The sequence below is a fragment of the Oryza sativa genome, chromosome 8 (genome assembly GCF_034140825.1).
Source record: "Oryza sativa Japonica Group chromosome 8, ASM3414082v1".
NCBI classification, from domain to species: Eukaryota; Viridiplantae; Streptophyta; class Magnoliopsida; order Poales; family Poaceae; genus Oryza; species Oryza sativa.
In genome coordinates this window covers 28,504,305-28,531,315 of record NC_089042.1, presented here as the reverse complement: position 1 = coordinate 28,531,315, position 27,011 = coordinate 28,504,305, and the positions used below count along the sequence as shown (strand labels likewise).

Below are 27,011 nucleotides of genomic sequence, written 5' to 3'. Positions count from 1 at the left end.
TCCTCGGCGAGAGGGAGGAGCTAGCGCTGGGCTCGAGCCGATTACGGTGCAGACAAACAGAGCCGCGGCGAGCGCGGCCACCATGAGCTCTCCTTTCTTTGTTCTTCTCTTCTGAATGCGTGTAGTGTTCATGCACATAATTAATCTTCTCTTTGAAGAAGTGTAGCTGTGAATTAGTCATGTTTTTGCAAGTAAGAACAGGAGTTGTGCACAACAATGAGTTGTGGATGATTTTGTTGTTGGTTTTGTTCATTTGATTTGTGATATAGAATTGTTGTTGAGTAGGTTCGTTTGATGTGTGGATTTAGGCAATATGCAAACAGCAAAAAAACAACGAAAAAAATTTAATCCTGGTTGGTAACACCAACCGGCCACCATCTTTAGTCCCGTACTAAAGATTTTTAAGGTCCTGGTTTGCAACCGAAACTAAAGCGGTTGAAAACAGGGATTAAAGATGGATTCCCTAATAGTGAGTATTTAATATATTTTTGATAGTGCGTTTATTTTGTGTTTAAAGTATTTCTATACTTTTTATAAGTTTGATCAAAATTAATTAGAAAAAAAATCAAAACAACTTATAATACGAAACGGCCGCAGTAATCAATGTTTACAGGGTATACAGCACTTGTGCTCCGATCTCCTGGAAATAAACAAGGCCTCAGAGCAAGACTTCCGAAGGAATTTGTATCTAAGCTACCTGTCGTTTGTTAGGTACGTATGATACGAAGGGTTTATTCGTCATCTATATATCTATATATACGTACGAATGAATGTGTGTGCAAAGAGATGAGCTTTGCATAATTAATTTCAGAATGTCGGAAGAAGGTGGCGGTGATTTGGATGTGATGAGTGATCTGAAGCAGCAAGGCATGGTGCAGAGGAGGGTCATCCAAGATGTGAGGAACAGCCTGTACTACTCGTCCGCAATGTCAATGGTGCTAGAGACTAATGGCGGAGGAGACATGGTGGCGGAGGCGGAGATGAATAATGGTGGAGGTGGCGCACCATCGTCAGTGCTGGATGAGCTCCTGTGGGAGAATCGGATGGAGCAGGCCGTGGAGCAGTTGATGCAGGAACAGGAGAGTGGCGTTCTGGCCCTGTCGCTGTCGGCGAGGAAGGCGATGGTCGCCGACCGCCTCGCGTCCGTGGCGGAGCACCCGCGGACACCGCGGCCGGAGCTCCTCCGGGCGGTGGCGGGGCTCTGCAGGCTCGGCGAGGCGCGGCGAGCGAACCACCTGCTCTTGGGGTACTACCGGCGAAGCGTCCTCCGCGGCGTGGACGAGCTGAGGCAGAAGCAGAAGCAGCGGAACAACAACATCATCATCATCAAGGAGCTGGTGCGCACGGTGCTGTCCACCATCGTTGAAGCGTCGAGAAGCGTGGTGTCGTCGGAGGCGGCGGAGGCGAGGCGGTGGGCGAGGGAGGAGATGGACGGTCTGGGCGTGGCGTTCCGAGAGTTGGTGCACATGGCAGCAGCTGATGGCAAGCTGTCTCTGCTACTGGAAGCTGCAAGATGCGCCCTCTCCTACGGCCCTCTGCTGCTCCTGCTTGATGAGGAGTTGGCCGAATATCTGAGGGAGCTGCTCGCCCGGTGCATGGAGGAGGCGCTGGCCATGTACGCCGCCCATCTCAGGCAGGTCCTCCGCCTGCTAGTGCTGCCCGTTCCCGACAACGACGACGACGACGACGACGAGGGCGCCTCCTCCTCCATGTTGCTGGGGCGCTTCCTCCTCTCGGGGGTGCTGAGAACGTCGACGACAAAACACAACTGCTGGTGCCTGCTCACCACGAGCGGGAGGAAGCTGGTTACCCTCATGCAGGAAGTGGCGGATGACGTCTCGCCGCTGCTGGAGCTGGATCTCGCTCTCGGATCCACGCTGCTCCACCTTCTCGCGGATCTCTTACGAGACTACATGCTCATGCAACTTGGAGCAACCGCCGCTGCCGATGACATGATGATGGTCTCCCTCCTAATCAACTGCACCACGCTGCTGTCCCTCTTCCCGCTCATCGCGCGCCGTATCTTCACAACTACATCATCTCAACAACCAGCTGATTTTCATCATGCCACTAATAATAAGGGGGAGCTCCACCTCCACGGCCTCATCGTGTCCATCAAAGAAGCCGCCGCCCAAGTATGGACATGCTTCTGCCACCACTTCATACGCCACACCATCATGTCAACCACCCTACACCACAAAACACACAGCAGCAGCAGCATCAGGCACGGCGCCAATATGCCTTCCTCTGCTTTTCAGGTGCGTTGCACTTGTGCTTAATTACCTACTGATCGATTACGATCAAATTAACAGTAGATTACAATTACATGCTCGCTCTCAGGTGTTGTTCCTACGGGTGAGGCAGCTGAATAGTCTATACGGTGCCATCTTAACCGGTGAGGATGGCACCATGAAGAAGCTGTTGCAAGAGTTGATGGAGGCTATCATACTCTTCTACCTCTCTGATGAGGACCTACATGACTCTTGGATCATCCGTCAAGCATCCCATGCTGTCCCAATACAGGACACGCTCCTTCTCCAGGTTAGTTTAAGTTTACTACTCCATATATAATCGGACTAGATTAATCCATGTACATATACGGGCAGGTGTTAATTGCTGACCAGATTCTCTAATCGATCTGTCGCAGATCCAGCTAGACGTTCATTTTCTACTACAAGTTGCACAGTTTGGTGGCTTCTCCTCCGACGATTTCAGGGACAATGCACTGGATTCGCTCAGGAAAGCACAAGCGAAGGTCGTGCCATTATCATCATTTTTGGAGCAGCAGCAGCACGAGGAGTGGGCTGCCGATGCTGCAAGGCACGCAATGCAAGTGCTGATGATGGGGTCTCAGGCTGATGAGGAGAACAGCACCGACTCAGTGCAGAAAGACGAATTAGCAGCTGATGATGGTGATGAGATGCAGCCGGATGCTTGGGTCGGAGCTTGCACTTGTAGCGATGGCAAGTCCAGCGATGAGTTCGTCAGCATTGAGGATGATCAACTAGCCATTCACTCGGAGAATGAGGCCGGAGCTGCTGCTGCTGCACAACAAGTCACCATCGAAGAAGCAACAAGTGCACAGGCCAAGGAAGAGAAAAACAGCAGTTGCTCGTTGCAGGATCGATGACGGTAAATCGTGACTACTGAGTGCTGGTTGGGAAATTCGGCGCCCATGAGGGTTTTCCAATCAGCACCTATGGTGGTTCTATGGTTGTTTCTGTAGTAGTGTAAGCAACACTAAGATAGCAGTGAGCCAGAAATTAACTAAGCTAAGCACGTACGTACGTACGTCGGTACGTGTATGGTGTACACCACTATTATATGCATTCGATCAGAAATTAATTCTACTGCTCCATCATATCGATCGCAAATAAAGATTGACTAGGAGATCCAGATCCATCCGATTGGAGCTTGACGGCAATGATGTCGCTTAACTGGCTACATACAGTCTCAGTCTCATACATATACATCATGATCATCATACATGCTAGCCAGCGCTAGTGTCTGTATACACGCATTATATAGTATATTATTCATTCGTTCATGCATGCGCGTATTACTTACTACTAATTCATTCGTTCATGCCGCCATGGCATGGATGGATGGAATTGAAGGTCAGAAGAGGAGGTATACGTACGCACAAGACACATTTATACGCAGGGAGGAAGGCGCGGCTGGCTAGCTAGCTACAGGAAATTCATTCATTCAGAGAGGAAATCCACACCAATCAAATGAGCTAGTAGGAATTAGGAAGGGCATGTCGATCAGGCAAGGAAACCGAGCTTCTCGCCGTTCTTCTTGGCAAGGCGGATCAAGCCCTGCCTCTGCTTGGCGTCGGCGCCGATGGTCTTGCAGAACTCGGTGATCACCTGCAACAAGCAGTACCGTCCGTATCATCGATGGCCACAAGTCACTCACTCACAAGATAGATAGCAAGCATATTGATATGTTTGATTGCAAAATTTGCTTATATATATGGCATGGCAGATGATGATAGCTAATTAATTAAAACTAGTGTACTATAATTGATGAGGATCGGAGTAGAGTAGACGTGCGTACCTGCGAGTGCAGCGCGATGGCCTTTCCCCTGAGCTGGTTGAAGCGCTTGCGGCCAACGATGTTGCGCACCACCACCACCACCGGTGCGAAGATCCCCTTGCCCTCGTTCACGTTGCCCATCCTCGCCGGCGCCCGCAGTGGCCGCGCCGACCGAGGCCGCGCCGCCCACGAGCTCAGCGCCAACGAGTGCGAGTCGCCGGACACGGAGCTGGACCACGTCGGGAGAGCCCTCGCCCCGGGGAGGGACACGGATGATGCTGCAGCTGCTGCCATTATAGCTAGTAGGAGGCAGGATTATACTTGAATGATCTTGCTCTGAGGAGGAGAGGAGAAAGTGGTGGCCGCGGACGGAGGAAGCAAGTTAGCAATCCGGTGGGTGGAGTGGAGTAGAGGGCCGGGACGGGAGTGAATCCGAGCCAGTAGAGTACGTAGCGCGCCGAATTTGGTTGCGGCGTGCAGCCAGCCACATGTCCTCCTCGCAAGAGATGAGGAGTTTCTGGGCACAAATACACCACCTATACCCTGCTGCCATCTCGCACGCCTCTCCCTTTCCATACCACGCTGTCTCTCTCTCCCTCCCTCGGAAACTAAAAAGCTTTTTTCCCCTTTCTTTCGCTTGTTCACCAATGCATTTTGTTAAGAATGCAACTAGATCGAAGGGTCTGCAATTCTGAACCAACTCAAAGTAAAGCACTAAACACGTAATTAAGTAGCACAACAGAAGCCAGCGCTGCACGCATAACACATACTAGTAGGAGTATCAGTCTGTCAAGTAGAGCCCACCCCAGCCATCCATTTTTGGACTAACAGCAGCAATACATCCAAATCGTACAATGTACAGCAACAATACATCAATGTTTTAAATATGCATGAGATGACATCGCCAAATAAAAATCATGATCAACCAAGTAAGTAACCATCATGGTGCTGGCGGTGGTGTTGGTTTCGGCGAGGTCGTCGACGCCGACCATGCTGCTGGCGTCGTTGTAGAACTGGTGGACGACATCAGGGCTCTGCTGCAGGAGGTTGCAGTAGTTCCTATAAAAAACGAAACGAATATAGAACAGGATATAACGTATATATTTTAGTACTGCTAATATGAATATATGTATGTCTACGTTCGTAGTATTAGAATATGTCACATCTGATACTAGAATTGATTTTTTATGAGACGTAGAAAGTAGGTGCCGATCGACCTAGGAAGGAGAGGAGTGAGAGTGAGGGAGCGAGCTAGGGTTAGTTTATTTTGAGGAGAGGAGAGAAGGGGGGGCACTTACCTGAGTCGACACCGCCGCCGCCGCGTAAGCCATGGTGGAAGCCTGGAAGGGAGAGGTGCGGAAAACCCTAAATCTGCGTCCGCGTGAAGGGAGCCGGAGAGAGGGAGCAAGATCTACTCAAGAAAGAGTCGATCGAGACGATCACAACTTCATGAGCAGCAGTCTGCGGACGCGGATGGACTGGATAGCTTCCCTTCCCTTCTCTTCTTCTTTTGCTTTAATTAATATTTTGCTTCGCGTCCCCTCTCTCTACTTCACCTTCGCTTATTATTTATTTATGTATTATTGTAACCCTATCCTGATTCGTATCTTATTATTGTGTAGTGCGTATGTATTTCTTTTCTTAGGACATAAATATGATCGTACCAAATACGTTCATGACTCTTACCATGAATCCTTCTAATCCTAATTTTCGTTAGTATCCTGATTTGACGAGATCTGTTTATGACTTATCTTTATTTATACTCAATCCGTTTTAGGTTATAAGATATTTTGACTTTGATAAAAGTCAAACTGTTTTAAGTTTGACTAAATTTATAGATAAATATAGTAATTTTATATTACCAAATTAGTTTTATTAAATTAATACTTAAATATATTTTTATAATAAATTTCTCTTAGGTCGAAAATATTACTTTTTTTCTCTAAACTTGGTCAAGCAGTTTGACTTTGACTTTACCTAAAGTCAAAACATCTTATAAACTGAAACGGAGGAAGTAATTATTATTAAGGTGGATTGAAAAATCATGTGAATAGATCCATTTATTTTTTAAAATAAAATAAGTCAACTAAATTTATTGAAATTAATAAATATTATAGGCTTCATGTGATCCAATTCTGTGATTCAATACTGTAAAAGAAAAAAAATATACCTAGCGTCCAGATCCTAACTTGTTGAAAATAAGTAAATGTAATTAGATGTTTTTGAGGATACGCTACATACAGAAATACAGAATACTATCAGCCGTCGGTTGCCTTGATTGCTTACGGTTGAAATAAATATAGATCAATTACTCTTTGAATTAGGTAAAATGTAGGTAATTTCACTTTGCACTGGTACAAAATCAACGAGACCGTATATGATTGGGTAATGTTGCTCTTTAACATCACAAGAACCCACCAATCACTCGTACCTTGGGCCTTGCAACAACAGCACACAAATCTCTCTTATTAACACAAGCCAAGGTATATTGACAGTATGCAACAACAATCAATGTTTACATACAACTTAGGAACCGATTTCAACTGCAGGCGGCTTTCTTATTACTCCATATTTCAAATGCTTAATCTCTTCTTTTTCAAAGGCGCCCACAATCCAATGAATCCATCCCAATCAAATCCAACACAGATTGATACACTACAGTTCCTCGAGTCAATAGGCAACCAGGCGGGGATCTGTGCGATGGGGAAGAGCAGTCCGAGCCCCTAAACCCCTGCACCCGCAAGCAGCCTGCAAACACACACACATATGTATCATATTAGATTAATTTTACTTGTGTGGATTGGTTTGGCCCAGGTTTGCACGAACTAACCAAGTTATTGTACCGGAATAAACAATTTGCAAGTTGTTGTACCTATTTGCACCCACCATATAAGTTCGTGTACCATGAACGCAATTTACTTTATATAAATCATTTGCCAGTTTACCCACTTCTCAGTTTTATAGGTACACACATCCACCTATAAACGGCAATCTCGATACCAATGCAATTACTGGCTGCAATTTCCCCTCTATATTTTTTTTACTTATACTGTTATACAAAGAAAAAGGAACATAATCATTTAGTAGCAACTTCTGGGCTGTGTTCTAGTAACAGTGCGTTTAGGTGAGCCTCCTGTGTGTGCCCTAGAGCAGCTTAGATGATAGTATTGCTGTGGTATGTGGTAATAAGTGGTTGTGCTTAGCAGAAAATTCCCAACTAACTGCAGTACTCGAGTGCAATACTATAGAGTTATCTTACCACTTGAGCTGCAAAAGGCAGCATCTTCTCAGGCGGCATGCCAGAGCATAAACCTAAACCACAAAACAGACAACAAATCAGCTCATGCCACCTCACATAATGATAGGCCAAAACCTATTACCGCAGTCATAATCAACAAAAGAGAAGCAACGTTTACAGTCCAAATTACAATATGTTTTTCGTGGGGGGTTATCCACCCCCAAAGGCCATGCGCTCAACATTAGTCGTGTATTGCGACTGCTTGTATTTTGAGGCTATAGAACGTTATGCGAACACATCATTAACAACTTTGGTGGATACCGGATAACTTTTAAATATGACAGATGAAACATACCACTGCTAAGTTGACAACAACTGATTTCACAGAACAAAATTTACTTGGTCCACTAACAAAAGCTACAGTTAAGTAGCATAAAACCAGCTATTTTTAGCATGAAAAAGTTGGAAATTACATACTGACCGTAGAGAACTGCTCCGATAAATGCATCACCCGCACCAGTTGTATCTATGAGCTCTTCAGAGGGTATAATTTCGGCAGTGCCTAAAAGTAATCTGCCACTGATGGATCCTATTCCATCTGCACTTATTCTCAAATTTGACTAAAACAATAAAAGAAGCAGAAACAACTAGATAAGGGACATATAAAGTTGAAAAGAAAATGTAAATGTGAATAGAAAAAACTGGAAACCCTGTCACTAACTTACAAAAGATAGCAGATACACACACCCCAGCAATTAGTTAAACTAAACCCCAACACCCCCACAAACCCACAAAAAATAAAAAGAGGAAAAGAGGAGGGGGCATTTACATTAGATAACTTTATCCCCTGTTGTGTAACCATGGATCTTTAAGTCGCAAGATAGCATGGACCAAATAATGCAGATTCAAGTCCAAGCAGAAAGCACATCCAAGAGATGCCATACCTTGGAGGCGATGCATTTTGGCATGCTTGAACTCAAAACTTCTTTCTTCTCTAGTGATTCCAGAAGACTCTCTACATCTATTTCCTCTGCCTCAGAAGCATCTGCAAGTTGAGCAGCATGTTATAGTTTTCTGTAAAAATAACGGAGAGAAACATAAATTCTTTTCAAGTAAAATGGATATCTCAGGTGTCCATGTCATGTCTCCCAATCGAGCACAATGGATAACTATGCTTGGTAGTTGGTTAGGACCTGGGCTTCCTCGGCCAAGAACTGTTGTGACAGCGCAGCTAGAGAATGGAAGGGGCACGGAGATAAAGGGAAATACCAGAATAATCTCTTGCTTGCTAATTCAGAAGATGCCAAGTCTCCTTTAAATAACTTCCTAATGACCCTTTCTAATATCTACCTCTGATATTATCGTTTAGCACTCAATAAATAAGTAAACCTCATATCTCTAATTTTCTGGTTATGCGGATGGTGAGACCAGTGCACCATGTTGCTGGGCTCTGTTCATACAGTGATTTCCTACATGACAGTCCATGTTTTTTCTATAAAGCTTCGCTAGAATTGGCATGCAGCAGTACGGTAAACTCACCTGTTGTGCTTCTTTCAAGCATCAAGCATCCCTTTTCTCCAAGGGTTACAATAATAAACTTGATATTAGGCAATCTTAAAAGCATGGACACCAAAGCAACCGGTGTTGATGAGGCTCCTGTCCAAGCCTGCATTATTCACATTAAAAAAACGTCATTAAGAAATACTAGAAAGTAGCAATCTGAGATACCAAGACACAGTTTCCCGTAATATCAAACTCAGCCTCTGAACACAAAACTTTACATGCCATCACCATTCATTGGAACCATGGTAGTGACATTAAGTGTCCCTTCATGTTCCAAAAGAACTAAGGCCAGAATCATGGGGAAATAAAGTGAAGATACAAATTCTTGACTAGCCTGTTTTCAAATAGTAAGTTAAAGTTAGTTTTGTAAGGGCAACAATCAGACGACTAATCGCGATTAGTCGTTGATCAGGTCCGGTTAGTCGATTGCTAGTCGGTGTCTAGTCGTCCTGGTACCCAGAATGTGTATAGTATAAGTAGTTAAGTATAACTCTACATTATAACGATTTTTTTCTATATATGGTAGTAAATCTGTGATTTAGTACTATGCCATGCAAACATACTATAATAAATGTGTGTAAAGTGTTAAGAAAGCAAGGAATCCAAGCATCAAGCATGGCTTGGTAGCTTCTTACTAGTCGTCCATAGCATAACCGGACGAGTAATCGCGTTTGGTCGGTGATTAGTCGGACAACTAGTTTTCTGATCAAGCTAATCGTGTCGGAGTGCATAATCAAGCTACTGATGCCGATCAGAACGATTAATCATGACTAATCGTGATTAGTCGGATGACACAAGGCAATGCCAAACGTACACACTTACCAGTTTTAAACGAGAAAAATAGCTTAAGATAACTTTTCAGGAGAAAAATAATGCACATTAAAGCGAACTTTTCTTGCTGAATACAGACAGGGCTTAATGGTTAAACCCTTATGCAATAGAATTAGTTACCTGAGGAAATTTTGCAGAGCATACAACATAAGATGCGAAATTGAGAAGCTCGTCCAATCCATCCCTCTTCCGTTCGGCATCAATCAAAATAGGAAGTTTTCTTTGGCTTGCCTGCACTGGATTGTTCCTCAAACAAAGCTCAATCTCACTACTAGGCGTACCCTTGACCAAAACAAAAAAATGCTACAGGTGTGTAGAAAAAAGGCTTACACATGGCATTGACACTGCATATGTTATATATTAACGAATTGGACATGGCAGCTTTCCTATTCATAGTGATATTCCCAGACATACATGTAGAAAGAGTGGAATTCCGAATAGGAAAAAAAACATTCCTATGTATGGTATCAGTTGCCCATTAAGTTGTATAGAACTGGAATAAACTTTTAGTAAGTGACAATTCATGTTCTAAGAACTCTAATAGTTTCCACTAAACGCAAATGGGAAATTTGAGTGCCCCTACCCAAAAAAAATATTAAAAACAGAGAGTAGGCATTTATATTTGCAAGATCCTCTATAAGAAGATAAAATTTTGTGCCAGGAAAATATTACCTCTTCAGCAACTAGTAAAGCAGTTTCATGCAATCTGACATCAAAATATACAATGTCAGCACCGTCTAAAGCGGCAAACAAGTTTTCTTGTGTGAGCTCTTCAGGGACCATAGGAGGATAACCAGGAGTGTGAATACAAGTACGAGTTTTCCTGAAAGAAAGAGGGAATTAAACAGTAGTAATAACAGGCTGAATATTTTAAGAATTAGAGTGCCACTTTTGTATGACCATCCGATTTGTGAAATGAACGGTAAGATTATTTTTAAAAAAGAGATAAAAAAAGGGGACACTTTTAACAGCAGGACGTGAACCAAAGTGATATGTACATTGTATCATACCAATGAATAAACTGTAAATGCATATCCATTGGTAAGCAAGTGACCAAAAGGGTGTACTTCACTTAAAATAAGTCAAGGGGCATCTGTTTAGAAGAAAGATTTGCATATGTTGCTTCTTTTAGGAATGTTATGCTTAGTTGGGAATGGAGTATATATGATCTCTTAAAAGGATTATGTAGAACTTGTCAAGTTTAAAGTTGCGTTGCAATTGCAACACATGGGTACTTAGCTAGTTGTACAAACATGAGGACATATATATATCTAATAAACATGTAGAGTAGGTAGAAAATGAGTGAGTTACGTCTGGTTGTCAACAATTATATAGGTGAAAGGTGAATTCCCCTCCTCTGCAACCTGAAAATTGATGCGGCATCCATGATAATTATTACTGGTAGAAAAGAAGAAAAGGCATAGTAAGTTAAAGTAATTAGTACCAGGATATGAGAGGTGTCGACCCCATCATCTTGCAGCTCCTTGAGAATATTTCTTCCTTGTGGGTCATTGGATACCTGGTAGTGCAGGCTTTCGTAAATAGGAGTAATAATTGAATTGAAGGAGGAGCAAGTGAAGTGGGTAGTACCTTGGATATGATCCTTGGGCGAAGGCCCAAACGAGCAGCGGCGGTCAAGGCATTGCCAGTGTTGCCGCCTCCCTGGACCTTGAGCGTTAGGCTTCGGATCTTGTCGTCGGGGTTGGGGAAGGAGGCGACGGTGGCGAGGTAGTCCGCGGAGACGGCGCCGCAGCCAAGCTGTGAGGGTGTGGGTGTGATGCGTGCAGATGAGAGAGAGAGAGAGAGAGAGAGAGAGAGAGGCGGGGAGCGAATCGAGGGAGTGAAGAGGAGAGGAGAGGCGTACCACGACGGGAGGTTTGGAGGAAGAAGCGGCGGCGGAGGCCATGGTCGGTGGGCGGCGGCGAGGGCGAGGAGGTCGTGGTCGTCTTGGTGTTGGTGAGGAGGATTGAGCTGGACTTGGGCCGATGATGCGTACCATCGTCATCGCCACGAGGAAGGAATGCAGATGAGATGCAGCTGACTCAGATAGAGGGCCATCCATCCATGGCTTTCACAAATCACAAGCCCACTCACTCACCTCCTCACCTTTGCTGCGTTGCCCTGTTCTGGGGATAAGGCGAGGTCGGCGCGGGCCCTACTTTCTTCGGATTCTGCTCCTTTCATTCATTCAAATCCAACTCTTCACAGTGCAAGCACGTGGCGTTCAGCCTCCTAGCAAGAAATCAAATGAAGTTCTAGAAGCCAAAACTGGACACTCGTTTTTCGTTCGAAGAACGACTCACGACGCAGGGAGAAAGGAGCGATGCCGCGTTGTGGAGAGCGGTACCTCGCGGGCGTGGCTTGGGAGCTTGGCAGGACAGAGGACGCGAGCTTGGCGGGAGAGAGGAGGGCGCTGCCGACGGGGAGAGAGGAGCGGCTGCTCCGGCCACGCCGCCCCCCAATCTGCGCCGGCCGCGCCGCCCCCCGATCTGGACCGGCCGGGACTCGCCGGCCGCGCCGCCCCCTGATCCATGCCTACTGAGCTCGCGGGCCACACCACCCCCCGATCCATGCCTACTGAGCTCGCCGGCCGCACCGCCCCCCGATCCATGCCTACTGAGCTCGCGGGCCGCGCCACCATTGCCGCTCGCGAAGCTCGAGGTCGCGCCACCTCTCCGCTGGGCCACCCCGCCGCGGTAGAAGAAGGGGGGAATATCAGGCGACAGAGAGGGAGAGGAGCCCAAGGTCGCGCCAGTCACGCCGCCTCTCCGCCCGGCCACGTCGCCGCGGTGGCGCGGTGGAAGGAGGAGGGAGAGGGAGGCGACGGACAGGGATACGAGCTCGAGGTCGCACCGCCTCACCGTCCGGTCAACCCGCCATGGTGGAAGAAGGGCAAGAGGGAGACGAGCTCGGCAGCGCCGTTGTCCGCTTTGTTCGGCGCGGGCGAGCTCCGGTGGGCGCAGGCGAACCCCGGTTCCGTCGCCGGTGGGAAAAACAGAGGAGATCAAGCCAGCGACTAATTTGTCGCTGACTACTGGAGTAGTAAGAGAGTAACATCAACTGTTCGTGCCAACTTCACACTTTATGTGGATGTGCATCCGAAGGTGCTAAGACAAGACGATGCTTAAACCAGTGTGATGACATTAACGTGAGCAAGGAGAAGGTAAATTAAGGGATTCTTCGTTACAACTAACTACGAGCGGCACAAGTAGCGATACAACCATAAAGTAATTTTTCACAAAGATTTGCACGACGATATATATCTCGGAGTTTAAATCATCAGTGAGATTCTACTCTCCTGATCTTTTACAACCCTATCCTCGTAAAGATTGCACAATTATGCTCATCTTTCACTAGTGTTGTATCTTTTCTTGCTAAGATGAGATGCGACCTTTACAAATTTCTCACGGCCAACCACATGTGGATCGGTGAGTCGGGAGTGATGTCTGACCGTCTAAAAGTCTTCAACCACTAATATTGATAAACACCAAACAACTCTTGGACCAACACTGATACCCAAAGATCGAGAGAAACCCACCCTAGGTCCCAGATAATACCTTTGTCCCAAAATAAGTGCAGCCGTAGATATTCGTGTCCAACGTTTGATTGTCCGTCTTATTTAAAAAATTTATGAAGAAATTAAAAAAACTTAGTCACGTATAAAGTACTATTCATGTTTTATTATCTAATAACAAATAAAAATACTTATCATAAACATTTTTTAAATAAGACGAACAGTCAAACGTTGAATATGAACAGTCAAACATTGAATATGAAAAGTCTATGTAAATACTTTTCTCTATGACCCTGTTCAGTTTGATGTCATTTTCAACCATACCATTTTTTGTAAAGTTGCCAAAATTTTGGCTACGTTTAGTTTGTTGCCAAATTTTAGCAAGTAGATATGAAATCTTACCAAAATTTGGCAACCTTGCCAAAATTTTAGCAACTTTACCAAAATTTGGTAATACCAAAACTTGGTAAGGTTGAAAATGGTAGCAAAGTAAACAAGCCCTAGGTGTTGTCTAAATAACATTTGCCCCCCTTTTTTTTCCTTCTACAAACATTCACATTTATGTCCTTAGATCAAGACCAAACCATCCCCTACATATCTCTCATCTAATAAGGAGATCCAAACCAGAAGCCTACTTGTCGCTACCCCAAAACCATCACAGCCGACAGAATGTGCTTGTACGGTCTTGCCCCCGTCATGCTGCTCCAGCGATGCCATCACTATCAAAGCCACCAGCAAAGACGACCATTGCATCCCTTCGCCCCCCGCCACAGTTGTTTCCTCGCTCTGGCGGCATCATCATACCGCTACCCAAGCCAATGTCGCTTGTCACTGCCTCATAACCACTTTCCCCTTGCTTTCCTCACCACTGACCCTACATACTGCCTTCTCCTAACCAACGGCGCCACTCTTACCTTATGAACCGCAATGTCTGTCACCCACCATGGGGCAACCACCTCCGTAGACTTCCCTCTAAACCCCTTCATGCCTATGTCCCACCACATAACCTAACTCCAGAGAAGACAAAGGCTTACAAGGGTTTGCCGGAGATGGAGACTCCTCAAGTGGGGGACCGTGGGGGCCACCTTTTTGGTTCGGACTAGGGCGAGATAGCGGGAAGGTGATGCAGAGGGGGGTCGGACCCCTCGGGAGTGATGGAGATGCAAGCGATTTATACAGGTTCGGGCTGCTGTGGAAGTGTAATACCCTACTCCTGTATGTGGTTTGTTCTGGTGGGAGAATACAAGTGCTTCCTTTCTCTGGGTTGCGATCCCCCTTTCCCCAGGCATGGACCTCATTTTATATCATAAGGGGTTACCACAAAGGCCCAAGACCTAGCTTCAAGGGAAAGGGAAACATTCTTTACAGGTAATTAATATGTGCCTTGTCCTTACGACGTGTGAAGCCATGCGCGCCTTACCGCGACACGGGCCCCATCCCATCATGCCGAGCAACGTGGGTGGTCGCCCACATCATTCCTTCTTAAATGCCGACGACTTCTAGCCGTCCGGCTCCACCAAGGGGTAGGGTCCTCTCGAGCGGACCAGCGTGGAGAAAAGCGTTGATCCAAGTCCAAGTAAGGGGTGAAGAACCTCTCATTAATGGTGACGGGATGGAGCAGCCGCAGGTCATGCCCCCTGCTAACAACAGGCGCGTGTGCACAACACTCTGACCTACGCCTGTCCGCCATCACATCTGTCATTCCTGCCGCAAGTGGCCCGTTAGTGCGCCTGCATGCCGCATTAAATGTGGCGTGCCACGGCGCTGAGAGCGCCAACCCATGCCGCACATGCGAAACAGAGTGAGGAGGGGCTCAGGGCGGCCCAACCCCTGGCTTGGGAGGCAGCCACCACCCCAACCCCGGGCCCGACCCCCCCTGGGGAACGCCACGTGGGTTTGGGGCGGCCTTCTCCCTATATAAGGGGTATCCTCGGACCCATATCATTAACAGTGATGCACGAATCTTTGGACATGATCCAAGGGTCTAAAGTTGACATCTCCCCGCACCTCCTCCTCCACCACGAAATTATTTGAATGTTATTTTAGCAAAGTCGTTTCTTTAATTTAATTTGAATGGTTACGAGTAGATCAAAGTAGATAGATGGCTAGATACATTCACATGTTGTAACAGTTTTAGACTCTTGTTTGATTATAAACATTTAAAAAGTAAAAGGGCAACACATTCCACGTATGAAATGGCATGCTCTTTAAGTACAATTTTGCATACACTAATGTGATCACGATAATTAATGATTGGATCTTTCTAGTTAACACAGTAGTATTGGTGGAGGGGAGATTGGTTTTCTAAACTAACAATGAAACAGCCTGCATCCATTGTTTAGGCTCGCCCAAGTTGTAAAAAAAAAACTCGTGTGGTGGTCAACGTTACAACGAGAAATAGGTATTGGCTTTGTTTAGTTCCCACACAAGAATTTTATACCATATCTGTAACGCTCCGCTTTTCGTGAGTCGTTAAAAACTAACTCGGCAAAATCCTAATTGCGAAAATTTTCGTTCTTTGTATGAGAGTCTAAGTTGTGCCAAGGATCCCAATTTAATCCCGTTATTCCCTCTCATCGAAATCAAAATCCTCCCCCTCATCCAAATTCCTCTTCCGATTCGAGTCTCTGAAATCAAATTCTGAAATTCAAATCCTTCCTTTGAATCCTCGCCAAATACTTCTACGAATCCAGAATTATTCAAATCCCACCTCGAATCCTTTCCTTGACTCCACCCTATGTTCCCGAGAACAAATACCCAAGTATTCCTTTTAAATCTTTTCCATGACTCCTCCTTGAGTTTCCCTTGATACATCCCTAAACCCTCGAGTTCGAATATCAAATTGAATTCGAATCCAAACCCTAAATCTCTCCAATTCTATCCAAATCAGTTTTCTCTGTAAAATCTACTGTACCTCCCTGTATTTTTGGATGGACCGATTTTCCTCCCCCGGCCCATCTCCCCTCCCCAGCCCATCTCTCTCCTTTGCCATCTCCCTCACGTGCGCTGCACGAGCCGTCGCCGAGAGAAGGATCTCTCTCTCTCTCTCTCTCGTTTTCTCGCTCCCTCTCTGTTTCCCTCTCGCGCCGACACCGCTTCCCGCCGTCGCCGCCCAAAACCTCCACCGCCTTCGCCCATTCCCGCGCGCGCCTCGCGAGGTGGCCGACCGGCCGGTCGCCGCCGACGCCATGCGCTGCCGCCTTGCCCCCGCTCCATGCCAAACCGACCGCCGCCGTCATCGTTGACGTCATCCATGGCCCCCCGCCACTCCACGCCGCACCCGTCCAAGAGTGGGAGAAGCAGCTGCTCTCCTTCTCCTCCTCCTCCTCACTCTCCCTCTCCTCATTATGGCAAGGGACCAAGCCCCTTTTTCCCCTTCTTTTTCCCTTTCCCGACCACTGCCGGTGTCACTGCCTCTGTGCCGCTTGACCGACCGCGCCAACTCGCTCTCCTTGATCGCGCCAGCCCGCGCTTCCGCGGTTCGATTTCCGCCGCTCGATCCACCGCCTTCGCCGCCCAACGCATCCACGCCGTCGCCGCTTTCGCACTGCCCACGAAACAGCCGCTGCCGCCCGTGAACACCAGCCGAGCTCCCTTGACCGCCAATGTCGGTTTCCCTCCTCCAAACCGACCTCTCCTCCTCGCCTATAAAGCCCGCGCCCTCCCCTCTCGTTTCGTCTCCGCCTCGCTCGAAACACCCGCGCCTTTGTTGCCGGCCGCCAGCTGCTCGCCCCCGCCCCGCCGTCGCGACCACCTCGCCACGACTCCCTCCGCGTCGCCAACGTTGCTCCTCTCTCGCCGGTGAGCTCCTCGCCCAAATTCTTGCCATTTGCATCATCTCGGATAAGCCCCGAGCCGTTCGGTTGCTCGCTCGTCCCCCTAAACGTGCCGCCCCGCCGTTGCTCTGCTTCGCCGCCGCCGCGCCCGACTGTGCACCGCCATGGGCCCCCTCGCCAATCCATCGCGCCACCACCGTCCTTGAGCTCCCTAGGACCTCCCCAAACCATTCCCTAGCGCCGTCGCCGCCCGGCACGGCCTCGCCGCCATTGCCGCCAGCTCCCGAAGACCGCCTCTCGTCGCCAGCCAATCTCGGTGCCGCTCCATCCAATCCGACGCCGGAAACGGATTCCTTGAACCCCGGAGATGCTCCCACTCCTTTGAATCAAACCCTCGTCGTCTCGTCGTGTTTTCCCCTTTTGCTCTCCGGTGATTGCCGCCGCCGCAATCCACCATCGTCGGCTCCTCTCGCGTCGATTCCTCTCGCCGCCACGCTCCCGGGGATGCCCATGACCTCCCCCTGGCTGCCCCAAGGCCGTCGGCCTTCTCCTTTGTCTCCGCGCCGTGTCGCCGCTTCCGCCGCCGCCTAACGCCGCCGCGCGTGCGTCGCCGGTGACCATCGGGTCCCGCGTCCCCGCGTGCGCATCGCGGTCGCGTACCGTTTCGGCTAGGCCCGAGTCCGCGCCCCCTTGTCCCTTCCCTCGCGCGACCACATCCCCGATCCGACGAGCTTGGTCGCCGCCGCCAGCCACCGTCGTACCTCCCCTCTCAAACCCGTGCCGTTAAACGGATCCCCCCTGACCTCCTCTAGCTGTCGGCGGTGGCCGCTCGCTCCGGTTCGCCGCCGCTCGCCGGAACGCCTCGCGCGTCGTCGGCCGTCCGATCCCGGGCGCCTCCTCCTCCTCCTCCTCCTCCCCTTTCGCCCCTGCCCGCGTGGCTGACCACGTGGCAGCCACCTCAGCCCCGGGCCCGCTTGACTGGGTCAAGTCGCGCCCAGTCAGCCTCCTCCCTCCGTCTTCCCTCCCGTGCGCGCGGTCCACGGCAAGCCGTGCGGCTGCACGTGGGCCCGCCGCCATCCGTCCATCCGGCGCGCCGCGCCCGAACCGCGCGCACCCGAAACCCTAGCGCCCACCCCCGCGTGCGCCCTCCCCACCGTGAACCCAACCCCCGCCATGTGGGTCCCGCGCGGTGGACCGCGCCCACCCCGTCGGGCCTCCCTCTCTCCCCGCGCGCCCTAATGGGCCGCCTCCCCGTGGCCGTGCTCGGCCCAATGGCCGGCTAAGCCTTGTGAATCCCTCGGGCCGCGCCTAAGTCGCCCGAGGAAGTCTAAATCCGATCCCTCCTTCCTTTTCTTTTCCAAGGGAATTAATAATTCCTTTTCCTTGTCCAGAAAATCCATTTAGACCTCCAAAATTCATATCCCTCGATCCGTAGCTCCGATCGCCTCCGTTCCACTTCCAGTAATTCCGTAAAATTGAGATCTATTTAATGGCACTACTAATAGGTCTAAATAGGATCTTTCTTTTGGTCTCTTGTTTAGGTTTTCGATTGTTTGCTATAGTTGCGGTTATCGGATTTTCGTCGATCGCGGGTTTTCTCGAAGATTCGTGAAGCTTCGTGAAGACCTTGAGCAAGGCAAGTCACCCTTTGATCAATCGCCCCTATAATTGAAAAGTCATTATTATTTTGTTTGCAACTTGCATTATTAGAATCACACACTTAACTTGCTTGGCCTCGGTTTGCGTGCCAAACCGACGGATCTACCCAGTAGTCGCACTAATTTCCGTAGGTCGTACTACCCTGATTCCTTGTCGCTCCACCCTTGTGGTACCTCGGTATTCGTGCTCTCTGAGCGCGTATACCAAATATCCCACATACACTGTTGTTTATCGAAAACTTGGGAAATGGGTTTGTGAAGCCTTCAAAACCCGACATGTGGTGTCGGTGTGTTTGAAAATAAAATGAATTGTGAAAACTCGCGATGCGGGGGTTGTGCCTATGTGGCACTGTCCCGTATTCGCATATAAGGACCGATTCCTGTGGGAAACTCATCGAACATAATCAAAGTGCAACCACAAGGTGGAATGGGACACCCTGGCTAAGTAACTAGTCGGTTCAGGGAAACCTCGCATGCCAATAGTTGGGAATGCCGGGGCGGGGTCGGACAAACCGGGTTCCTGGTAAGGCAAGGACGATAAGCTTGCTCACTTACCGATCAAGGTGGTTGGAGTTGATTTGTGAATGCCTAAAATGGCCTATACTTACGTGAGGATTTGATCCTTCTATGTGGCATGAGGTAACCCTGGGTCGGCTTGGGAAAGGCTTTGTCGCGAACCTCTGACACCGGCCAATGTTTGGAGTAAGTTCGTGTCTTGTGGGTAAAGTGTACCCCTCTGCAGAGGTTAACTAACTATTCGAACAGCCGTGCCCACGGTCATGGGCGGATGTGAGGTGGTTCCCGTTGCGTAGATTTGTTTGCCTGTGCTTTGTGAAAAGTTGTTGTGGTGTGGGAATCGTAACCAGAATCAGCCTATGTGGCAGATGGATGACCCGAGTGGTCAGAAACGAATCTGTGTGATTCGGGATGTCTGTGGGCATCATAGACTAGGCTTCCCGAGTGGAAGCGGATTGCTTTGCTGCTGGGCAGCTGGACTCTGGGAGTCCGCAAAAACAAATAAGGCTCTGGGAGCCGCTTAATCAAGTGAAATGGCTCTGGGAGCCGAGAAGTAATGATCTGACCCGGGAGGTCGGTACATTTCCAATTGAGCTGTTGAAAAGCATCTCTTAAGTCGATTTGAGACGCAAGTCTCTTTTTGACCCAAACTTCAAAAGAAATAAATCACTTAGTGATTTCAAAATGTTTTCAAATAAAAGATTTGCAAAACAACCTTGCCTCTCTTCCAAGCTTGCATTAAACACCTAAGTTCCCGTGACTTGCTGAGTACGAAAGTACTCACCCTTGCTCTATATAAATATATATATATAGTTCCTCCGCCCTGAAGAGATGATGAAGTGAAGTAAAGAATAGGGTTTCGCCCTGGTTCCCAGCCATCGCCTGTGGTGTTGGGTGTTAGACCGTTGGTTCCGCTGCTGCTGTTGTTGCCGTGTCGTCGGTTGTATTCTCGGGCTATCTGAGCTGCAACCTAAGTTAAGGTAAATAAGTCCTCTACTTATTTTAAGGATTGCTATGATTCATATTTGTCACCGTGGGTACCAGCACTATGTCCTGGGACTGGTACCGAGATCGCGGTTTCGTAGGAAGCGGTTTGCGCCGTTTTCCCTACGATACGCTCCTGTCAGGTGCCGTTGTACGGCGGTATCAGATTGGGGTGTGACAATATCATATCGAACGTTTAAACACCTACATAAAGTATTAAATATAGACTAAAAAATAACTATTTGCATAGATTGCGATTAATTTGCGAGACGAATTTTTTAAGCCTAATTGCTCCATGATTTGACAATGTAGTGCTACAGTAAACATTTGCTAATGACGGATTAATTATGCTTAATAAATCCGTCTAGCTGTTTACTGACGGATTCTATAATTAGTTTTTATTTTAGTGTCCGAACACCCTATACGACACCATGTATAACATTTGATCTGATAAGTCAGAACTTTACGCCGTTATATCTAAACACCCCCACTGAGTGACTGGTGAGGGGGCTATGTATGAACATTTGTGTATGGGTCAGCAGCTTCTGAAAAGTGGAGTAAAAACTGGTTGAACTAACAGTGGTAATAAAATGTGGTCGATAGCGAGGGAGGGCGATGGATTAATGAGAGGTCAGGTGGATGCAGGATACAGGGGCGGGGCGGGGGCACCCCCCAGCACAGGCACGAGAAAAAAAAAAGAGAGAGAGGTAGCTGAAATTGAAAAGGATCCATTGCCCATGGATCGCCTGCCTGCCTGCAGAAAACATGATTGAAATTTTTTGCGCGGACAAATGCAAAGTCACCATACCACAGTGCGTGGCTACTGGTTACTATTACTGATCGAAGTCCAAGCTAGGAGTACTACTAGCTAGCAATGAAAGGAAGCGAGCGAGCGAGATCATGCAGTGCTCTGGTCGATCATGCAGTGCTCTGGTCTGGGCCTGTCGTCTGAGCTGAATTGAATGAATACTACAAATGCAAAAGAGGATCGGATCGAGAGGAGGTAAGGTAAATGTAAAATGTAAATGCGGTGCTCGGTGTGGTAGGTGATGAGATTCAATGAGATGCTAGCTGCGGCCATGCAGCACGGCTTCCTTAATTGTGTAGCTTCATCATCCCATCCATATCCATCGTTCCTGCATGCGCTTGCAACTTGGAAGCAAATCGCTCGATCAGGCAGATAATTGACTCCCCTGGCATTGACATGGCCTTCCCATCGAATCGAATCGATCGATCCTACGGAGTAGTATATTTAGCTTGGATTTCTCAAGAACACCTAGTACAGTACTAGCAGTACACTTGGTTAGGCGAACGGAACACAACGCAACGCAGTGGATCTCATTTCACTCGCCCGCGCGCAAGCGCAATAAATAGGTGAGGCTGGCCGGAGGAGCTTCAGCTAGCTGAGGTCAGTAGCTAAGCTCCTCTGCTCATGCCCCATGCTATTACTATAGCAGCAGGCTGCCCATCCCCCACGCATCCGATCCCCGCTCGCGGTCGGAGCTAGCAACGATCGAGCTGACCTTCTCTCTTCTCTATCTACTGATAGATCGATGGCGAAGCGGCGGCGGCGGTGGCGCCGGCAGCGGTGCTGCTCGTCGGACCCGCCGCTAGCAGTGGCTGCTGCTGCGCTCCTCCTCCTCCTACTCGTCGTCGTCACTGCGGCGCCGGTGGTGGACGCCGCCGCTGCTGGCCGCCACGTGGTCCAGAGGCATCTGGACAGGATCAACAAGCCGGGCGTGCGGTCCATCCACAGCGCGGACGGCGACATCATCGACTGCGTGCCTCGCCACAAGCAGCGCGCGCTCGACCATCCGCTCCTCGCCAACCACACCGTCCAGACGCAGCCGTCCCAGATGCCGGCGTCGGCGTCTCTCCTTGACCGGCGCCAGCAATTAAGCCGGCGGGCGTGGCAGACGTGGCACCACTCGGGCCACTGCCCCAGGGGCACGGTGGCCGTCCGCAGGACCGCCGCCGCGGACGTGCAGCGCGCTCGCTCCCTCGCCCTCTTCGGCCGCAAGAAGCAGATGAGGAGCCCGCTGCCGGCGCCCGACGTCGTCACCGGCAACGGCCATGAGGTACGTACAGTGCGTCGATCGATCGTACGTCGTCGGTCCAATTAGTTAACGATGCATGCGATTGGGAACCTACGACAGCACGCGATCGCGTACACGGCGGCGGAGGTGTACGGGGCGCGGGCAACCATCAGCGTGTGGGCACCGGAGATCGACGAGGCCAATGGCTTCAGCCTCTCCCAGCTCTGGATCCTCTCCGGCTCCTTCAACGGCTCCGACCTCAACAGCATCGAGGCCGGATGGCAGGTCCCTCCTCCTCCTCCTCCATCCCTACTAGCTCAAACTCATTAATAATTTGCAATTAACCTAGCTTGCACCTCGCTCGCTCACACCTATGCATTTTTCATTTGCACTCACTCCATGGCGGCTCCATGCTAGCTACTCTAGCCATTGGAGCAGTATAGGAGTAATTCGTGGTGGTCAACACCCACCCACCACACCACATCCACATGCGCGCATCAGTTCTTAGATCAGCTGTAATTAATCAGCGGAGGCACATGCCGTCATAAATGCATGTCCCGGTCCATCCAACATCATATCATCATTTACTTAGGGCATGTTTGGTACAGCTCCAACTCCTAAATTTAACTCCAGGAGTTGGGTCTGGAGTGGAGTTGTGGAGCTGCCTAAACCCAGCTCCACAACTCCAGTTCATTTTATGAGAGAGCTCCACCCAACTCCACTCCCAGTTTTGGTGGAGCTGAAACTATTTGGCTGAGCTCCAGCTCCAGAAGGGGTGAAGCTGGAGCTGGAGCTGTGCCAAAAAGGCCCTTACTGTTTACCACTCCATTCCATATAGTTTACTCCATTCCAGTAAACTCTACTCCTCGATCGTAGTACGCACTAGTCTGTCCTCCTCCTCCGGGGGTAATTATATTACTTCGATCATACATGTACTAGTACTGATCTTGTTTATTTGAACGACACTACTGCTCTTGTTAATACAGGACTTCTCCGGGGTAATCTATCTATTATATTATTAAGACATATTATTAAGACAGCTCAAAAAAAATACCACGTTCACCGTAGAAGTCTAGAAATTACCACGTTAATCGGAGAAAAAGAAAAAAAATTCGACCGCTTGATCATTGATAGCCTATATTTTAATGGCTGAGATTTAATTAAATTTTGAGAAGATTAGACTTGTTTCACGTAGACGGACATACCAGGCACTATAAACCAGACATACATATCAGACACGGATTGACATGTGCAGTAGTAATAGGACACCAATACGGATTGACATGTGCAGGATTTTTAGAATTTGTATTATGTGTAGTATACGGATTAACAGCTTTGAAAGGAGGCACCACGTTTGCTGTGGGGGTTAGAAATTCCCACATTAATCAGAAAAAAAAGAAAAGAAGAGTCTAAGTAGAAATACAATTTAAAAATAGCTGAAATTGAAAGAGGAGTCCATATAATAACCCGATACGAGATTAATCGAAATTCGGAATAAAAATAAAATAAAATCCGAAATTATAAAAGAAAAGAAGAGTCCAAGTAGAAATACAATTTAAAAATAATTAAAATTCGGAATTAAAAATAAGGTATATTGATAGAAGAGTCCATATAGGAACCCAATACGAGATTAATTAATATTCGAAATAAAAATAAAAAAAATCCAAAATTAGCAAAAAGAAAAGAAGAGTTCAAGTAAGAATACAATTTAAAATTAACTAAAATTCAGAATTAAAAATAAGCAATATTGAAAGAAGAATCCATATAAGAAACTCAATACGAGATTAATTAAAATTTTGAATAAAAATAAAATAATATCCAAAGTTAGAAAAATTAAAAGAGAGTTCAGGTAAGAATACAATTTTGAAACAACTGAAATTCAAAAGTAAAAAATAAAAATATTAAAAGAAAACTATACGGTATTAATTAAAATTTGAAAAAAATAAATTCTGAAGTTAGAAAAAGAAAAAAGATTTCAGTTAGGAATAGTATTTATAAATAACTAAAATTGGTGATAAAAAATAAAGACTATTGAAAAAAAAGACCATCTAAAACACATGACGAGATAAATTAAGTACCAGGCCTATAAAGGAGTAAAGTGGTGGCGGTTGATACGACATATAAAAACTGTTAATAAAACACCAAATAGAATCCTAATGACGATTAAAAGGTGGGGCGGCAGGCAGCCCGTGAAGCAAACATAAAAGGCGGTTGCCGAGACTTCTATAAAGTAAAAAAAATAGACCCCATTGATAATCATATCCGACTTTTAAAATCTCAATGACAATAAAAAGGAGAAGCAACGGGTGGGGTGTATAGCAGTATAGTTGCAGAACCGCCGACGGTTGGTGGGACTTTAAAAAATAAAAACTGAATTCCAACGATAGTTATGTTTGATTTTTAGAATCCCAATGACAATAAATAGTAGGCAGCGGATGGGCCGTAAAGAAGTATAGTGGCATCGTTTGACGGGACTTTTAAAATTTATAAAAAATTAAACCCAACAGGACAATAAACTCTAAAAACTAAAGGTCCAATTTTTAAAGATTTAGAACTTCTAAAAAGTAAAAAAAACAATGATAATCATATTTAATTTTAAAATGTCAATGACAATAAAGAAGGGATGCAGTGGGCGAGCCATGAAGGAGTACAATAGCAAAGCTGCTGACGGTTTGGCGGGACTTCTGTAAAGTAAAAAATTGAATCCCGAACGATAATTATGTTCGATTTTTAAAATCCCAATGAAAATAAAGAGGGAAGACTGTGGACGTGTCGTAGAGGAGTATAATGACAGCGTTTGACAGGACTACCCAACAAGAGAATAAACTCTAAAACTATAAGATCCAATTTTTTAATATTTCAAGAAAAATGAATAGAAATAGTGATAGATCGAGTAAGCAAATAAAAAAAAGATATAACAAAAGTAAGAGGTAGTAACTGGTGTGACTTTTAAAAACTATATAATTAGAAATAGAGAGACGATAAGGTTTGGTCTTTCGAAGTTTTAAGACAACGAGATATTTATTTAATAAATTTTAAGTAAAATCATACTGAAAAATATATGATTTTGTTTGGGGGCTAGCCGCGCAATTGCGCGGGCCACCCAGCTAGTTATATATTACTAGTTCATATACGAGCTAGTATGGTAGAACCTCTGTTCATATTCGTTGTCTGATCCATCGTAGTAACATTTTGGGACGGAGGCAGCTAGTAGTATGTACTACATGCATCAGCTAGCGACAGTGATCGTTCACTCTAGCTTAATTAGCTTACTCCTTTAGCTACTCTCCTTCCATTCCCAGGCTCACCGCTATAGGAAGGCTTTGGCTTTTTCAGACTCTCCCTGCAACGGCAATGCGTAGGACTAATGATCCTCGTCTAACACCATTCATTAGCTAGCGCTACTATAATTACGAGTACATACAGCCATCATTCATTGCAAGCACGCATGATAGAGCACTGTCATCATTATGATTCATGTCAATATGCAAGGTAAAACTGGAGCATAGGCATGGTTTAGTTTTCAACTTTTTCTTCAAACATTTAACTTTTTTATCACATTAAAATTTTTCTACATATATAAACTTCTAACTTTTTCGTCACATCGTTTCAATTTCAATCAAACTTCTAATTTTAGCATGAACTAAACACATCCATAGTACTATATATACTCCTAGGAGTATTAATTCATACTAGTAGTAGTATTGAGCAGAGCTGAGCATATATATAATTGGATCTAAATCTGAATCTGAAGCATTTGCATGTTTCCTTCCTTGTAGTCAGGTCAGCCCTGAGCTGTATGGGGACAACAGGCCGAGGCTCTTCACCTACTGGACAGTAAGCCGATCGATCGACTAGCTAATCTAAGAGAGTGTTTGGGAACTAGGGAGTAAACTTTAGCCCTTTTTTTAAAAATATAAGTCCCTACTCTAGAGACTTATATTTTTAAGTTTAGCCCCTCTCTCCTAAACACCCCATAAATCAACTACTACTAATTAATCCAACAAATATATATATATATATGTATATATATATATATATATATATATATATATATATATATATATATATATATATATATATATATATATATATGTATGTATGTATATATGCAGAGCGACGCTTACGAGGCGACGGGGTGCTACAACGCTCTGTGCCCGGGGTTCGTGCAGACGAGCTCGCGGATCGCCATCGGAGCCTCCATCTCGCCGGTGTCGTCGGTGGGAGGGCCACAGTACGACATGACGCTCCTGGTGTGGAAGGACCCCAAGCTCGGCAACTGGTGGCTCAGCTACGGCGACGGCGCCGGCGGCCTCGTCGGCTACTGGCCCGCCGAGCTCTTCACCCACCTCTCCGACCACGCCACCATGGTCGAGTGGGGCGGCGAGGTCGTCAACACCCACCCGCCCGGCTCCGCCCACACCGCCACGCAGATGGGCTCCGGCCACTTCGCCGCCGAGGGCTTCGGCCGGGCCGCCTACTTCCGCAACCTCGAGACGGTGGACGCCGACAACAGCCTCGCCGCGGTACCCCTCGACGCCATCCAGACAATGGCGGAGGACGCCGGCTGCTACGACATCCGCAAGGCCTACGACGACGACGACGGCCGAGGCGGATGGGGCGCACACTTCTACTACGGCGGCCCAGGCCACAATACGGCCTCTTGCCCCTAAGCGCTTATTAATTAATTACCTCATCCAATATTCATCATCACGTCTCCATCTGTAATGTCGTCATGCAATTCGATCCATATCCTCCTCGGCTCCTCCGCTTGGTCTCCTCCTCATTTTCCCATGCTAATCGCAATGCAACGTACGTGCTGAAAGCCCTTCAATTTTTATTTTTTTTAATTAA

General features: G+C 47.2%; 4 protein-coding genes across 8 annotated transcripts; 2 read left to right on the top strand and 2 right to left on the bottom strand.

Annotated features, from left to right (window-relative positions):
- Positions 1 to 275: 275 nt before the first annotated feature.
- On the top strand, positions 276 to 3,844 carry LOC4346359 (exocyst complex component EXO84C). 2 transcript variants are annotated; one of them, XM_066303295.1, is made up of 4 exons: positions 276 to 711; positions 812 to 2,258; positions 2,341 to 2,541; positions 2,648 to 3,844. In XM_066303295.1, the coding sequence occupies exons 2-4, from the start codon at positions 813 to 815 to the stop codon at positions 3,128 to 3,130; spliced, it is 2,130 nt and encodes a 709-aa protein (XP_066159392.1). In that variant the 5' UTR covers positions 276 to 711; position 812; the 3' UTR covers positions 3,131 to 3,844. The 2 variants fall into 2 exon arrangements, with proteins under 2 accessions (XP_066159392.1, XP_066159393.1); XM_066303296.1 differs by having other exon boundaries at positions 572 to 711; positions 2,625 to 2,752.
- On the bottom strand, positions 3,430 to 4,589 carry LOC4346358 (protein PROTON GRADIENT REGULATION 5, chloroplastic). Its single transcript, XM_015792802.2, has 2 exons — positions 4,063 to 4,589; positions 3,430 to 3,872 (listed from the first exon to the last, which is right to left on the bottom strand). The coding sequence occupies exons 1-2, from the start codon at positions 4,333 to 4,335 to the stop codon at positions 3,768 to 3,770; spliced, it is 378 nt and encodes a 125-aa protein (XP_015648288.1). The 5' UTR covers positions 4,336 to 4,589; the 3' UTR covers positions 3,430 to 3,767.
- Positions 4,590 to 6,480: 1,891 nt separating this feature from the next.
- On the bottom strand, positions 6,481 to 11,717 carry LOC4346357 (uncharacterized). 2 transcript variants are annotated; one of them, XM_066303294.1, is made up of 11 exons: positions 11,538 to 11,717; positions 11,264 to 11,431; positions 11,118 to 11,192; positions 10,985 to 11,037; positions 10,346 to 10,496; positions 9,794 to 9,976; positions 8,819 to 8,945; positions 8,224 to 8,324; positions 7,761 to 7,899; positions 7,301 to 7,353; positions 6,481 to 6,789 (listed from the first exon to the last, which is right to left on the bottom strand). In XM_066303294.1, exons 1-11 carry the CDS (start codon positions 11,676 to 11,678, stop codon positions 6,712 to 6,714), a joined length of 1,269 nt encoding a protein of 422 aa, XP_066159391.1. In that variant the 5' UTR covers positions 11,679 to 11,717; the 3' UTR covers positions 6,481 to 6,711. The 2 variants fall into 2 exon arrangements, with proteins under 2 accessions (XP_066159391.1, XP_015648150.2); XM_015792664.3 differs by having other exon boundaries at positions 9,794 to 9,904; positions 11,538 to 11,712.
- Positions 11,718 to 21,369: 9,652 nt separating this feature from the next.
- LOC4346356 (protein neprosin) lies at positions 21,370 to 26,923 on the top strand. 3 transcript variants are annotated; one of them, XM_066303594.1, is made up of 5 exons: positions 21,370 to 21,495; positions 21,671 to 22,199; positions 22,278 to 22,442; positions 25,941 to 25,994; positions 26,273 to 26,923. In XM_066303594.1, exons 2-5 carry the CDS (start codon positions 21,675 to 21,677, stop codon positions 26,828 to 26,830), a joined length of 1,302 nt encoding a protein of 433 aa, XP_066159691.1. In that variant the 5' UTR covers positions 21,370 to 21,495; positions 21,671 to 21,674; the 3' UTR covers positions 26,831 to 26,923. The 3 variants fall into 3 exon arrangements, with proteins under 3 accessions (XP_066159691.1, XP_015649981.1, XP_015649980.1); XM_015794495.3 differs by having other exon boundaries at positions 21,387 to 21,529; XM_015794494.3 differs by lacking the exon at positions 21,370 to 21,495 and having other exon boundaries at positions 21,505 to 22,199.
- The last annotated feature ends 88 nt before the right edge of the window (positions 26,924 to 27,011 follow it).